Below are 15,532 nucleotides of genomic sequence, written 5' to 3'. Positions count from 1 at the left end.
GTTTCCTTTTGCTCAGTGGATTATTGCAGGGTAGAGAATCATGAGGAGTCAAAGAAAAATAAATGGCAACCTGAAAATAAAAAAAAAACATTCTTAGCCCTCAGTTAAGGAAGAAAAAAATATTTGTCTTAGACAAATATTAGATTAGAAAGAGCAGGCTAATCAACCATTGTATTTCCATACAGGATTAATGTGCAAAAGCACTTTGGTGACTATAAGTGAGAAGACTTCAAGAATTTCATGTTAAAAGTGAAAAAAGGCAACATAAGAGCTGGTTGTTCAGTTTTAAAAATTGAAGATTGAATCAATAGGTGATGCCTATTCCATGCAAACAGGCAAAGAAGATGTTAAAGTAATAACAGATTTCTTTCTAGGCTCAAAAGTTTACAAGGATGCTGACTAAGTATGTAATGTCTGCTATTTTGGAGAAAGATGTACATCTAGACAAAATATTAAATACAGAGAAAATACACTGATGTCATGCATACTCATTATACACACAAATCCAAGACAAGATGTTTAAATTATTCTGGATTGGAAGTAGCACCAGTATGAGCTTATCCAACAAGCCATGGCAGCAAATTGATGATGTGGTACTGTATTGTGAGGATTGTTTTTCAAGGACTGGACATACCGTAGCATAGCAAATAACTATACACAATGCTTTGTTGTAGCACATCTCTTCCCCAACTGCTACTCTAGGTTAACTCCATCCTCCTAGCCTTGCGGGTTAAGGTAGCCACATATTAATAAGTTTTTAATGCTCAGTCCTTAAAGCAAATAAAAGCTCAAAATCTGTAGAGTAGCATACAACTCCACAGTCTCCCACCAAAAGTTCTTGCACTTGTTGGGATTAAGGGTTGCTTCAGTATGACTGCATTTTTTTTCCTGGTTGCTGCTAAGCTCCACTCTTAGGCAGGTTTGCGTTTTGAACACTCCAGCTGAGCTGCAGGAAGATATCACACCAAGATAAACTGTTCTCCATAATGTGCAGTCCTGATAGTTGACTGATACTGTTAGCCCACTTGCCTACTGGAGTCCTAGTGGATGATCACTTGACTATGAGCCAGCAGTGTGCAGCAGCAGCCAAAAAAGCTAATACAATCCTGGGTTGCATAAACAGAGGGATGGAATCAAGATCAAGTGAACTATTAGTATCACTTTATAAAACCCTAGTGAGACCACACCTGGAATACTGCAACTAATTTTGGTTACCGTACTACAAAAAAGATGTTGAGACCTTGGAAAAAGTTCAGAGAAGAGCAACTAAGATGATCCAAGGCCTGGAGACTAAAACATATGAAGAATGGCTGCAGGACTTGGGTTTGGCTAGTCTAAAGAAAAGAAGAAATAATTGATGCTGAATTTGATAACTGCTGCAAGGTTATTAGTAGCTCAATGTTGGAAAACGGAATGTTTGCCCACTATAGAAGATTGGGTTTTTAAAGTTTCAAATCTAGCAGAAATGGCTAAGATTTCAGCTTATGTGAAGGATTACTCACAAGAAAGATATATTTTGGTTTGGAGAAGATGGATAGATTATATTGAGAATAAATATGGAACTAAAAAGTTTCATTTGGTTTTTGAGTAAATTTTAGATTGTTAATGTAGTTTACTTTTTTTTAAATTAGTAATAATGATGTTTAACATGTTTGTTCAGAAGAGAGCTAAAGGATGTTATAGAATTGTTAATTTAAGGGTGACATAATTTAAGATAGAGTATAATTATTGTATTGTTAACCCTGTGTGTGGCTCTGGGAAGTNGGGGAGGAGGGGAGTTATATTGTAAAACTTTTAAAAATTTTCAATTAAAAAAAAAAAGAATGATAAAAAAAAAGAAAAAAAAAAGAAAAGAAGAAATAGGGGCGACATGATAGCAGTATTCCAGTATTTGAGAGGCTGCCACAAAGAAGAGGGGATCAAATTATTCTCCAAAGCACCAGAGGGCAGGACAAGAAACAATGGTTAGAAACTGATCAAAGAGAGAAGCAACCTGGAATTAAGGAGACAGTTCCTAACAGTGAGGACAATTAACCAGTGGAACAGCTTGCCTCCAGAAATTGTGGGCACTCCATCACTGGAGGTTTTTAAGAAGAGACTGGACAGTCACTTTTCTGAGATGGTATAGGTTCTCCTGCTTGAGCAGGGGGCTGGACTGGAAGACCTCCAAGGTCCCTTCCAGATTTCTATTCTATTCTATTCTATTCTATTCTATTCTATTCTATTCTATTCTATTCTATTCTAAAAGCCAACTCAGCTTTTTTTTTGGAGCAGAGGACACTAATTGTTGTTCAGTAATAACATGAATTTCAGCATGAAATTTGAAATTATTTCAAACTTTTCATGTTTGTAACACACTGAATGCTTTTGCCTTCTATCTAGTCTTCAGTTTCCAAAATAAGTAAATATTTCTTTATATATCAGAACTATGTTAAAATATTCTCTGAAACCAACATTTTTTTAAAGTAACATATAATAATAATAATAATAAAGTTGGAAGGGACTTTGGAGGTCATGTAGTCCAACCCCCTGCTCAGGCAGGAAACCCTATATCAACCATTTCAGACAAATGGCTGTCCAGTCTCTTCTTAAAAACTTCCAATACTTTTTTAAAAAATTAAAAAATCCAGCAATTTACAATTCAATCCTGAATAATCCTATTCTGAAATAAGATCTGTTATCAGGGAGCTTGTCCCCATTGTGGTTTAAGCTTAATATTAGAATTTTGGGGAAAATAGTTCAATCACCCTTGATCTGAAACAAGGATTCAGTAATTGTATTCATGATACGTTCTATGCCATAGATGCTTGGACACGCTTCAACCAGTGCTTGAAATACAGATAGTCCTCACCTTACGACAATTGAGCCCAAAATTTTGCTAAGCGAGAGAGTTAAGTGAGTTTTGCTTCATTTTATGACCCTTCTTGCCACAGTTTTAATTGAATCACTGCAGTTGTTAAATAACATAGTTGTTAAGTAAATCCGGCTTCCCCATTGACTTTGTCAAAGTTGCAAAAGGTGATCACATGATGCTGGGACATTGCAACCGGCATAAATATGAACCAGTTTATCAAGTGTCCGAATGCTGACCTGTGACTATGGGGATGCTGCAATAGTTGTGTGTGAAAAAGTGTTATAAGTCACTATTAAAGTTGAACTTTGGTCACTAAACGAATGGTTATAGGTCGTTTTTGAATAAGCATACTATATTCTCTGTTGTTCATTAAGTCAGTGTCACTTTTTTTTTTAGGCTTCTTCCAAATAATTTTTGAAAGGTACATAGCCCTAATAATTTGTTTATCTATGGTTTGCTAAACATCTAAAAACAAGCCAAGTTTTATGGCCAAATATTGCTTATTTGATAAATTCATTTTGGGTAGTCTCATCTTGTATGTCTGTGAATTATTTATTTAGCTGCTGACAAAATAAAAATTGGGAACCCCCTCCCCAAGTATCCTCATTCACACCTTGTGCTCAGCTGTTTGTACTTAGTAAACAACAAATATTTGTTTTCAAACTGGTTTGCTACTCTAAAATAAATCACCTTATTGATTATTGGTGGACAGAACAAGATTGCAAAAGGGACTCTAGGGCAGTGGTGGCGAACCTATGGCACGGGTACCAAAGGTGGCACTCAGAGCTCTCTCTGTGGGCACGCGCGCCGTCGCCCAAGTCCTAGGCCTTCAGCTGAGTTTTATAAAACCTTTTCGCTTTAGGCCTCCGCCGCCGTGTGCAAAAAAAAAAAAAAAAGGTTCAATTAATCAGTCAATTTCAACTTCTTGGGGGAAAAAAAAGATCTCGCAAAGTTGGGATTGATTGATTGAACTTTTTAGTCCCACCCAGTCTGCCATTACCACCGCAGCCACGCCCACCCAATGGGCCACACCCAGCCAATGGGCCACACCCACCCGGCACCCGACGATGCATAAGTGGGTTTTGGGTTGCAGTTTGGGCACTCGGTCTCTAAAAGGTTCGCCATCACTGCTCTAGGGGATTGGTCAGGGCCATTAAAAGTTCTTTAACTTTTAATGAAAGAAATCTACATAAAAATATCTTTTAATTTCCCCCCTATTCTTACTATCTAAGGGCTAGTAAACTTCTTGGGGCTGTTAAAAAAAGTTTATCAATTTGCTCTTTAGTAGTGGGAGAACAAAAGCAAGGAACTTGTTGCTGATGAAATAGAAATGAATAAGAAATTAAAGATGACTGTAATTGGAAACACAAATTGTTTCCGTTTCTTCTCCTTTCTTCCATCCTCTTGCTACGGACCACTGTTCATATTGCAATCTCAGAAGTTCCATAGCAGTGGTCAGCGTGTCTCAGAGAAATACAAGAGTCGGTAGCATGTACCTTTTTTATGATAAATGTTAGGTGATGGTTGATAAATGAAAACTTAACAGAATTTGTAAATTTGCTTGTAGTCCACCGTATTTCTACAAGTGGGTGTACTAATTCACAGAAATTTAATCTTATGAAATAGATCTGATCATCAAGTTTATGATGTAATAAAGTTGCTAGTCTTAAATATCAACAAATTCTTGTCTCTTTGGAAAAGAAATGTAATTCTATACATTACTTGCCTTTGGTGTAACAAAGTATACTTTTCAAGACAAACTATAGATAATCCTCAACAAGACTACAATTGGGACTGGAAATTCCACTGCTAAGCAAGGTGATCATTAAGGGAGTCATGATCAATTTTATGACCCATTTTGCCATGGTCATTAAACAAATCACAGCGGTTAGGCATTAATAATTGTGGGGAGAACGGGAGAATGGTATACTGAATATGTTTGCCACCTTGAGTTATTTGTAAAAACAATAAAAAGCTGGACACAAATAAATATAAATGGTAATATAAATGAAATGATATAGGGTTTCCTGCCTGAGCAAGGAGTTGGACTAGATGACCTCCAAGTCCCTTCCAATATTATTACTGTATTATTGTTGTTGTTGTTGTTGTTGTTAAATATAAATTAAACGAATCCAGCTTCCCCCATTGACTTTGATTGTCAGAAGCCAGATTAGAAGATTCCAAACCTTGGAACGCTGCAACCATTGTAAACCCTTGCTGGTTGCCAAGTGCCCAAATTTTGATCATGTGACCATGGAGACTCTGCAATGGTCAGAAGTAAAAGCAGCAGACTTTTTTCAATGCCGGTGTAACTTTGAACAGTTGCTAAATGAAGGGTTACAAATTGAGGACCACTTGTGCTAAGAGTAGAAATGCAAGACTGATGCTAAATGGTCACTCATTCAGCATGCACAGATTCTGCATACTTTATGACATTTGTGATCACTGCTACAGGCTTGGTATGTCTCCACAGGGCAAAATCACGCAAACTATTAGCTGTCAATGGGAAAATACAGACTATACTTGAGATGGTAGTCCATCCCTCATATATGCATTTGAGATATTATTCTGGAGCTCTTCTTTCTCTTTAATTACTTGAAGTAGCTTGATTTTGTAGCATAGATGGTTACCTTGCCACTGTTTATAAATAAGTTATAAAGCACCAATACCAATATAGATCCTTGCAAAGGGAGAGAATCCACTTAAGCTTAAAAGCAGTATTGCCCCTTCTACCTTTGGTTGGTAACATGTCTATCCACTCCAGATATGGTCTGCCGTAATTCTTCCAACAGTTTGGAAAAACAAAAATAAAAATAAAATAGCATAATGAAGTGATGGGAACTATATGTTGTATGTACTGTCTTAAAAAGCAGAACTCAAAAGTCTATCATTTTTCCAGTGCTTCTGATTAAATAGTAGACAAGGAATGCATGTTGCCTTCAGGGAAGTTGTGGAAATATAGTACTGTATATTAGGGAAACTTCTAAAAGCAAAAATAATTGCTGACAATTAGCTAAAGCTTAAACTTGCTTTGAAAAGATATAACATAATGGAGACTTAAGAGGGTGGGCTAAAACCTGTTATAAATACAAATGCATGAATTACTCAACTAAAATTGTTTCACTGTTCTAAATGAGACCTTCATATAATGTGAGAGTATCATACATTAAGAAATTATTAGGCTAACCAAAGAATAACCGGTCTTGACATACAAGACTCTGTAAGCAGGATGAAGCTAATTGTCAGCTTCAGAAGATGACTGTGGGCACTTAGTTATGTACCTGATCTCAATTTATGATGAAGGCCCAATGGAAGAAACTGCTGAGAACCAATATCCATTTAATTTAATTCTTCCCTTGAGAAAGAAGATACACATAGTCTAAAAAGACAAAAGCAAGCACAAAGAATATACGGAGGAAAATGGTGACTTATGCAATCCCAGTTAAATATACAGGGCCCATTAGGAAGGCTCTATCCAATCCACTTTGGCCAAAGTTGGACAGAGGCAGCTCTTCTGAAATGTCCTTGGAGTCTTCTGACTTCACTTCCAAAAGCAAATCTGTGGATAAGCCAATTACTACTGCTGTTACTTTGTCCATTTATTGTGGTAACAGCAGCAAATGGATGACAGGGTGAGCATACCAGTCTGTAAGGCTAGATCTATGCAGCAACTGCTTTGTATGTTATGTTCATTACAGCAGAAGAAATGGCTGGAATGTCTCTGGCAACTCTCTGAAAGGGAGGAATGTTGGGTCTTTCCAATGTGTCCAGGATGCCTACAAATGAGAAAATCAACCATCAATAGTAAATACTAGACTGTATTGTACCAACACTCATCGTAGTTAATTTCATATTACCTTACTCTTTTTTGTCTCAACCTAACTTCTGTGTGCACATGGATAGTTAGCTTACAATTGCAACTGAGAGCACAATTGCTGTCACTAAGCTACACAGTTGTCACCTAACAATGACAATTCTGGCAGTCCTGGTTGCCATTGTTAACCAAGTGATAGCAACTTCTGATTTCCTACTGGTTACCGAATTGCCTTTGCTTGTGCGAGGCTAGGAGGGAACAATGGAAAGCATGATCACAGCTCGCTGAGATGTCGTAATTATGAAAATTAGGAAGATGGGATTTATTCCTTTTGTCAATATCAGCAGTGCAAGAAACTGACCGTTTAGATACAATGCAAGGCAAAGCTGGCTCCTCTCCAATCAGCTTTTGTGCTAATACAGGTAGTCCTCAACTTACGACCACAATTGAGCCCAAAGTTTATGTTGCTAAGTGAGATAACTGAGTTTTGCTCCATTTTACAGATTGGTTGCCACAGTGGTTAAGTGAATCACTGCTGTTGTTAAGCTAGTGACCTGGTTGTTAAGCGAATCTGGCTTCCCCATTGACTTTGCTTGTCAGAAGGTTGTAAAAGGCGATTACATGGCCTCGGGACACTGCAACCATCATAAATACGAGTCAGTTACCAGGCATCTGAATTTTGATCACTTGACCATGGGGGTGCTGCAACAGTAGTTAAGTGTGAAAAACGGGTAGTCACTTTTTTCAGTTCTGTTGTAACTTTGAATGGTCACTAAATGAATTGTAAGTCAAGGACATGTACTGCTTCTTCTTAAGTCAGAATCTGCCTCACTTGAATGAATGTATACATACTCTGGAAATAAGGGCTGCAGTATCAGAGGACTACATTGGAAGAGTTCATTTAGGTCATTCAACTATTCTTTTCTATGGGTAATCTAAATGTAAGAATTCTTGGCAGATGCTTATCTATTTGAATGCATCTGCTGAACCCACAACTTCTATAGACAATTGGATCCACTGTTGAATTGCTTTTACTGATATGAATTATTTTCTAAAATATATGTTCGAAGTCATACTATGACAAGAACTAGGGATATAGAAAGCTTATTGTTCTAGTAAGAATGGAACATTCTAGAAAACTCTGGGCGCTTTCTCTCAGTCCTGATCTAGTTTATTTCAGGAGGAACCTAATATTTTCCAGAAGTGAACCTATCAAATTAGAAGCTGCTCATGATACTCCAGACAAGTCTTTAGGCTCAGATAATGACAGATCTGCTGGGACATTAAAGAGGTTTGTGTGTATGTGTGTGTGTGCTAAATTCCATTTCTGGAACAACAGGTTTGGTACATACCTACCATACACCATTCCTACAGTGGAAATAAAAAGATTATACACCAGGACTTTGAGATGTAAAAAAAAAATATCAAGCCTAGATAAATCACTTCAGATTTTTTTCCACCTTTAATATAACATATAAGCTGTACAATTCAATTGGGAAACACATTGAAATCTTTTTTGGGAAAAAATTACAATAGCATGGTTGTATAAGTGTGCATACCCCCTTATACGTAGGGAATGTGGCTGTGTTCAGAATAACTAATCACATTCAAACTGATGGTAAATAGTAGTCAGTACATACCTGCCATCAATTAAAGTGACTCTGATCAAGCCCATAGAAAGTTCAGTTGTTCTAGAAGGACTTTTTCTGACATTTACACAGTTCTCTTGCAACAAAAGCAATGGTCTGCAGAAAGCTTACAAAGCATCAAAGGGATCTCATCACTGGAAGGTATCAATCAGGAGAAGGATACAAAACAATTTCCAAGGCATTGGAAATACCATGGAATGCAATGAAGACAGTCATTGACAAATGGAGAAAAACATGGCAAAGCAATGACATCACCAGGAAATTGGATGTCCCTCAAAAATTAATGAAAAGACAAGAAGAAAACAGGTCCAAGAAGCTGCCAAGAAGTCTGCAGCAACATTAAAGGAGATGCAGGAATTTCTGGCAAGCACTGGTTGTATACTACCTGTGACAGCAATCTCCCATATTCTTTGTATGTTTGGCAAGATGGAAGCCTTTTCTTACAAAGAAAACCATATGGCTACATTTTGCAAAAACCTACATCAAGTCTGACAAAGCATATGGAAAAATGTGTTATGATCTAATGAGCCAAGGCCGAACTTTTGGGCCATAATTCCAAAAAGTATGTTTGACGCAAAAACAATACCGTGTCATCAAAAGAACACCATGCCCCCAGTGAAACATGGTGGTGGCAGCATTATGCTTTGGGGCTACTTTTCTTCAGCTGGAACAGCGGCTTTAGTCAAGGTGGAGGGAATTATGAACAATTCCAAATATCAGTCAATTTTAGAACAAAGCCTTCGGGCCTCTGCTAAAATGCTGAAGAAGAAGAAGAGGAATTTCACCTTTCAACATGACAATGACCCAAAGCATACCTCCAAATCTACAAAAGAATGGCTTCACCCAAAATCCGGACCTAAATCCAACTGAAAATCTGTGGAATGACCTGAAGAGGGGGTGCCCCTTACATTCTGACAGATTTGGAGTGCTTTTGCAAGGAAGAGTGGGCAAAGATTCCCCAGACAAGATGTGCCATGCTCCAAAAGACCAAATGCTGTCATAAAAACAAAAAGTGCTTCAACGAAGTATTAGTTTAAGCGTGTGCACATTTATGCAACCATGTTATTGTGAGTTTTTTATTTTTATTTTCCTCCTAAATTTTTTTAGTTTGTTTTCCAATTGAAATTATACTGCTTATATGTTATATTAGAGGTGGAAAAAATTCTGAAGTAATTCATCTCGGTCTGATTTTACATCTCAAAAACATTTTAGCAGGGGTGTGTAGACTTTTTATATCCAAGGTATATGAAAGTTAGACATTTTAAAAAGCCGTTGTGTGTGAAATTGTCCAAAGCAGGAATGGGGTCATCCTATAAAACTAAACCACACATGGAGAACTGCTAAAGGTGAAGAGTTAGCCTTACAAGGTCAGAAACTGTGCGGAGTTCTTCCAAAGCCAAAGCCAATCGCTTAAATTTGTTCTCTTACCTTCCACGACCTTATGATAAGCAAAGTGCAGGTAAAGAAGGAAGAGCATGTGCAGGATAGCAAGTGCTCCACACAAGATGAGTCGCTGGGTATGTCCCACCGTGCGTGATACCAACACAGCAACCTAGAAAAAACAGAAATCAGATCTCAGGGTTTACAAACTCCAGATATAAAATCTGAATAGCACAGGGACAACAAAAATATTAATTTCCACGATTCATTTATTTATATTTCCTGTTTCTGAACCACCCATCTCCCCGATTTTTCTTCAAAGGGAAGCTATTTTAGATTCTAAATAATTGTATAGATCTTCCTGGTCTTACAAATATCCCTTTAGAGATATGGTGACCAGAAGTAAATACAGTATTCTTTTTTTCCCCCCAAACAATTTTATTGATTTTTCCATTTTTTTACACCAGAATGCTTAAGAAACAACGTGGAGATAGAGTAATCAGTTAAGTACAATAACATCATACATATATGGCTCAAGTAATGCTCCTTAAAATTTCCCTCTCTAACAATTAGAATAGTATAGTCAAGCTAATACTTTTCTAAGTAAAATTAATTCATTAATACATTCCTAAATAAGAATTCAATTAATCAATAAAAGTTATCAGGAACCTTTCATCAATGTAAATCAAACCCTGTTTTTAGGTTTATTAATTTCCAAATACCATATCTAACTTAGCCTTAAACAAAGATATTATTTACAATTCGGGTGTCCATAATTTATCTTACTGTAAATACAGTATTCTAAATTTTACACAGTACGCGGGGTCCTTTTTATGGCTGCTTGCTCACCTTCGGTTGCCACTGTACCTAGCTCTCACCTGTAGCTTCAAGTAGCTGTAACATGGGCAGCAGCCACAACAGCTGATGGGCCAAACCAGGTAAGGTTAGCCGATGGGTCTTGGACTCTTAGTGAGATATAGAGGATTTATCTATCCCAGCATATAAAATCTGGCCCTCACAGACTGAGGTCCAATAATTACAGGCCCAGCATGCATTGTGGGGCACTAAGAATACAAAACATTTAGATATCCTAGTCATCCACTCCAGCAGGAGAGATCTCAGACCTAACGGTTCTCCATATTACTATTAAGGTCTCTTTTGCCAAGACGGTGGAACTTTCCCTGTGCAACAGCTATTCCGCTTAAAACTCCATCATATCCAATTTTCTGTTATGCAATTAACCATCATTCACGGCTCATGTGCAAATCATCTCAGCCCAAACCTGATTTGTTGACCCTGTACTGATGAGGGAGTGTCAAAGCAACAGGCGGAAATGACCACTGGCAGAGTGGTCCTTGGGCCAGTGGCCATTTGTCTCATACCCAGGGCAGCAGGAAAGGTCATGTGTCTCACCTAGGTGACTGGGCATCCTTCTCTAGGATAGCACTGCCCAACCTTGTACAGGGCAGGGGCTTAGAAAACACTGCCTGCCCCAGAAAACCTCTATGGCTTGCGCAGAGCCTCCCAATGATTCCTATTGCTCACCATTCGTAGTGTGGAGAGGCCACCAATTCCCAGCCAGAAAATATAAAAAAGGGAGTGAAGATGGATATTGTAGGTGACAAAGAGGGTGATGCAGTGTCCAAAAAGTCCATAACCCTAAAATGAAGGAAGAAAGCATAGCTAGTAAGAGCATGAAGGCAGGGAAAAATCTCAGTCAAAAATAACATCATTATATTCATTCTACTATTCCTTCCGATACAGCGGAAAAAAACCCCCCAGGAACTGATTATCAGCAATCTGCAGATTACTAAAATAATGTCTGGCGTTTACAGCCAATTCAGTAATATCCATGCAGAGAATTGTTTAGAAGTTGGTCAAAACCACTGAACTTTAGCATCATCTGCCTCCATTGTACGATGTAATGAGAGTTTGTGAACCCATGAGAATCAACTGTAATTCTGCAACACTGTGATCAAAGCATTAACAAATACATTTACTTAAACCAGTGTTTCTCAACTTTGACAATTTTAAGGCATGTGGACTTCAACTCCCAGAATTCCACAGCCAGCATTGCTGGCTGTGGAATTTTGGGAGTTGAAGTCCACATGCCTTAAAATTGTCAAGGTTGAGAAACACTGACTTAAACAAACAATATCCCAAACAATTTACTACATAATGTCTTTATTCAACACACCGTGCCAATATTTATCATTTTGTTGGGAAAAAAATATATGAATGAACTCTCAAAAGGGGATAAGTTGAGTCAGATGTTCCAAGCAATGATATGACAATCAAATGTAAGTAGGATCTCCCCTGTAAAAAACATACACTTGTTGGTAGCCACCACTGGAATCAACTCTTCACAGCACAGACACGATAAAATTAAATGCTATTATTGAAACTGAACCCTGTGGACTTCACAACAAAGAGTGTTGTTGCTCATGAGAAAGGGCTACAGAGCCACTGCTAAAAATGTATCTCAATCGATCCAAGGACAGGAGATAATGTACAAATGGAATTACATTACTACTATTTGACTATTCCCAGAAATGGTCATCCAGCAAAAAAATATCCCTCCAATAGTCTAGGAATTCACAAAGAGTTCCAAGGTAACAGCAAAAGAGGTGCAGGCTATTCTGGCATTATCTTGTAGCGGTGTTCATGAGTCCACCAGAAGAACACTGAACAAGAATGAGAGGATACCAAGGATAAAACCACTGATCTCAGAAATCATACTGCTGTTTCAAGCTTGTCAAAGACCGTCTAGATCAGACATGTCAAACTCGTGACGTCACGTGACGTTGCGCAACTTATTGGGAAGGTTTTGCCATTGCCGGCAATGGGGTGGGTGTGGCTTCCGGATGATGCATCCGGCCTGCGGGCCGGCAGTTTGACACCTCTGGTCTAGATGATCCAGCAAGCAATTAGAAAAATGTCCTACTGACAGACGAGACAAAAATGAATCTATTGACATGAATGAGAAAACTGTATTAACAGAAAAACGAAACGCATTCCACAAACGAAAACACCCAGTATTATGGTTTGAGGCTATCTTGAGGTCTCAGAACTTAGATGGCTCTCATAATCATTGCGAGAATGATGTATTATAAATTGTGTCTGCCAATTTAGGGTTTCTTTTTATGACTTGAAATTTGAAGAAAAGATCACACAGTACTGAATCTTAATATAGAGATAACACTATAGCAGATTTTATGGGGAAAAAATCTGATGTTTTGTAATGCCCGAATCTAACAAGAACAGTGAATATTATAAATTCCATTGCTTTGGTTTGATTAACCAAAAATACAGCTCAACTTACATTGTAGATCACAATATTGCACGATTATGGATCATTCTAGGGGCTCACAAACTTTCTTTCAATGCCATATAATATTAATTTATTTTACATGTTTATAGACTGTCCTAATAAAAAGACTTGAGCAGGATTCAAAAGAGTAAAGTTATAAAAGCATTAAGAAACCAACCCAAGATAGATATCGTGAACATTCAATTTGTGCTGTAGGCTCTGGGAATATAAAGACTGCGTTATTGGCTCTAGGATTAACAGAAAGTTGTTCATCTATACTTGATGTGGATATAAAAACATCAGTTTACTTAAAATGGAAATATACAGCAGTACCATTAAATATACTATCTCTAATTCAACATTTGCCAGATGAGCTGGACTATCTTAACTATGTTGTTTTGAGATGATTCTAGATTGGGAAAACTTGCTCTAGGCTCCACTAGACCAGTCCTTGGTAGAAAACTGACTTTTACTTACCAGGAGTGACAACATTTGGACCATGGTGATCTGAGCATTGCATAGGTATGCCAAGAAATATATGAAGGAGGAGACACCTATCCAGTAACCAAAGCAGGTGCCAATTGCTGTGCCCATCAATGTACCTTCCCTCTGTAGAAAGAGCAAGTAAGTATCAGAAAGGCATTCCAGGAAAAATGAAAATGGGGCTATCAACCAATACTTCCCATAAATGTAGTGAAGTCTGCAGTAGGCATTAGTTGTACTCCAAACAAATTTTTCTCCAACAACAATGCACATATGACTGCAACATCAAGGAAGTTCAAAAGATACATAGAACTGATCACTTATCAAACAGGAAAGCAATTTCCCCCTACTTACAATGATAGTATCTGATGTCTTCATTCCATGCAACAAAATAGCCACCAGCGTAAAGACTAGCATGAGAGGACCATAAAGCTCACCAGCTATCTTCTGGAAAATAATATATGGTAGCCATTTATCAATGTTCAAAGAAACGTAAGTCAGCAGGTTAAAATATATATTCAAAATATGATTCATATTTTCTTAAATATTTGCAAAAGTAATACAACTATTAGGGGAGAACTATTATACTATTTTCATAAACGGCAAGTTATTCTATGCCATTGTTTTGGAAATGATCCTGATAGTGTTCAAATGACTTGATGTAATATGAAAACCCATGGTATATAGTTCTAGATGAAATCAATTTCGTAGTTTGAGTTTATTGAGCTTGAAATTCAAATTCTATGATCAATTGTGATGCCCCAAGCATTTGTCTGTCAGGACAATTAAGTCTGAATGGTCTGACAAGTATGGCTGCCCACTGTGCTGAAGGGCTATTCAATAAATATAAACTAAGAGATGTGATAATATAGTATTGAAGGAAGCAATGTAAGCACTGCTCCACTACATTTTGAATATGGTCATCACTCTTTAGGATTCATAGTTTACTCTCTTCTATTTGAGCAGTTTGTCAACTAGAAAATAACAGTTTGTCAACTAGAAATTTTATAGCTGAAGAAAAAAATGAAGTAGAATGATGATGATTTTGATTTTGATGGCCACCCATCTCATCTAAGTAACTTTAGGCAGCTCACAACATTAACAATAAGCTCACCTGGGGAAAATTGATCATCTTGACAGGTATCATGGATTCCAGCAATCTGAATTAAAACAGATTGTACAGATTAATAGCTAGAAAGAAAGCATCTGATTACTTAGACAGCCATCCCATTTAAACATCTGTTGGTTTCCCTAGCAAATAAAGTAGGTTATGAAAAAAATGTAAGAATTGATATAACAGAAGCAGTATTATCTCTCCATACATAATCTTTATACAGTGATGCTCATATCAACCCTACGCCTTAGGGTGAAGCAAGGAAAAGAAGAGAAAGGTATGACTAATTCATAAAGTTGCATTTCTTGCTGTTTTTCTGTGATCAAGACAATGGTCACAGAAGCGAGGGGACCCAGAAATGAAGTTTCTTAATTTTAATTATTAGTAAAGTAGGGACAGATTAATAGAACTTTGAATCAACATTTACTGGATAAAACTACTAAGTCAAATACATCTGTTACAATTAATATCCTATAGTTTTGCAGGTCATTCTTTCATCTTCTGTTTTTTAAACACTCTTTGAAGAAGGAAAACAGAGCCAAGAATACCTTGAATACCCCCCCACTTGTGAAAAGGCTTGAAAAAGACTTGCAATAGAAAACAAAAACAAAACTATTTCTAAGCCTGGACAATATTTATGGAATTGAATAGCTTTTTTTTTCATTAGCACAAAACAATATCAATGGTGGATAAATGCTTTCATTCACAATGACAGCTCTGTAATGAACATAATTAAACTATTAATTGAACTGTTAATAAGGAGCACCTCTATGAATGGCACTGATAGATAAGGCAGCTGATAGGTTTACAGGCTTGCTTACCTGTTCCGAACTTGGTTTGGCTCAACGTCAAAGTAGGGCCGGAGGATATCAATATTAGCATAGAGGTTGAAGGCTTTTGAGGCTTGTCTCTTTCCAGCCTGCCACAT

The 15,532-nt window shown here is 37.4% G+C and overlaps 1 protein-coding gene across 1 annotated transcript; it reads right to left on the bottom strand.

Annotated features, from left to right (window-relative positions):
- Positions 1–6,180: 6,180 nt before the first annotated feature.
- YIPF3 (Yip1 domain family member 3) lies at positions 6,181–15,532 on the bottom strand (the record flags this gene model as incomplete). The annotated part of the gene is given in 7 exon segments (XM_015818061.1): positions 6,181–6,630; positions 9,746–9,869; positions 11,243–11,356; positions 13,485–13,616; positions 13,845–13,937; positions 14,605–14,650; positions 15,426–15,532. Coding segments are annotated over 7 exon segments (732 nt in total), but the record flags the coding sequence as incomplete, so codon positions are not given.

This window comes from Protobothrops mucrosquamatus, unplaced genomic scaffold (assembly GCF_001527695.2).
Source record: "Protobothrops mucrosquamatus isolate PMUCROS unplaced genomic scaffold, P.Mucros_1.0 scaffold_133, whole genome shotgun sequence".
Taxonomy (NCBI): Eukaryota; Metazoa; Chordata; class Lepidosauria; order Squamata; family Viperidae; genus Protobothrops; species Protobothrops mucrosquamatus.
The sequence above is the reverse complement of the archived record's forward strand: the minus strand, read 5'-3'. Positions and strand labels throughout refer to the sequence as shown.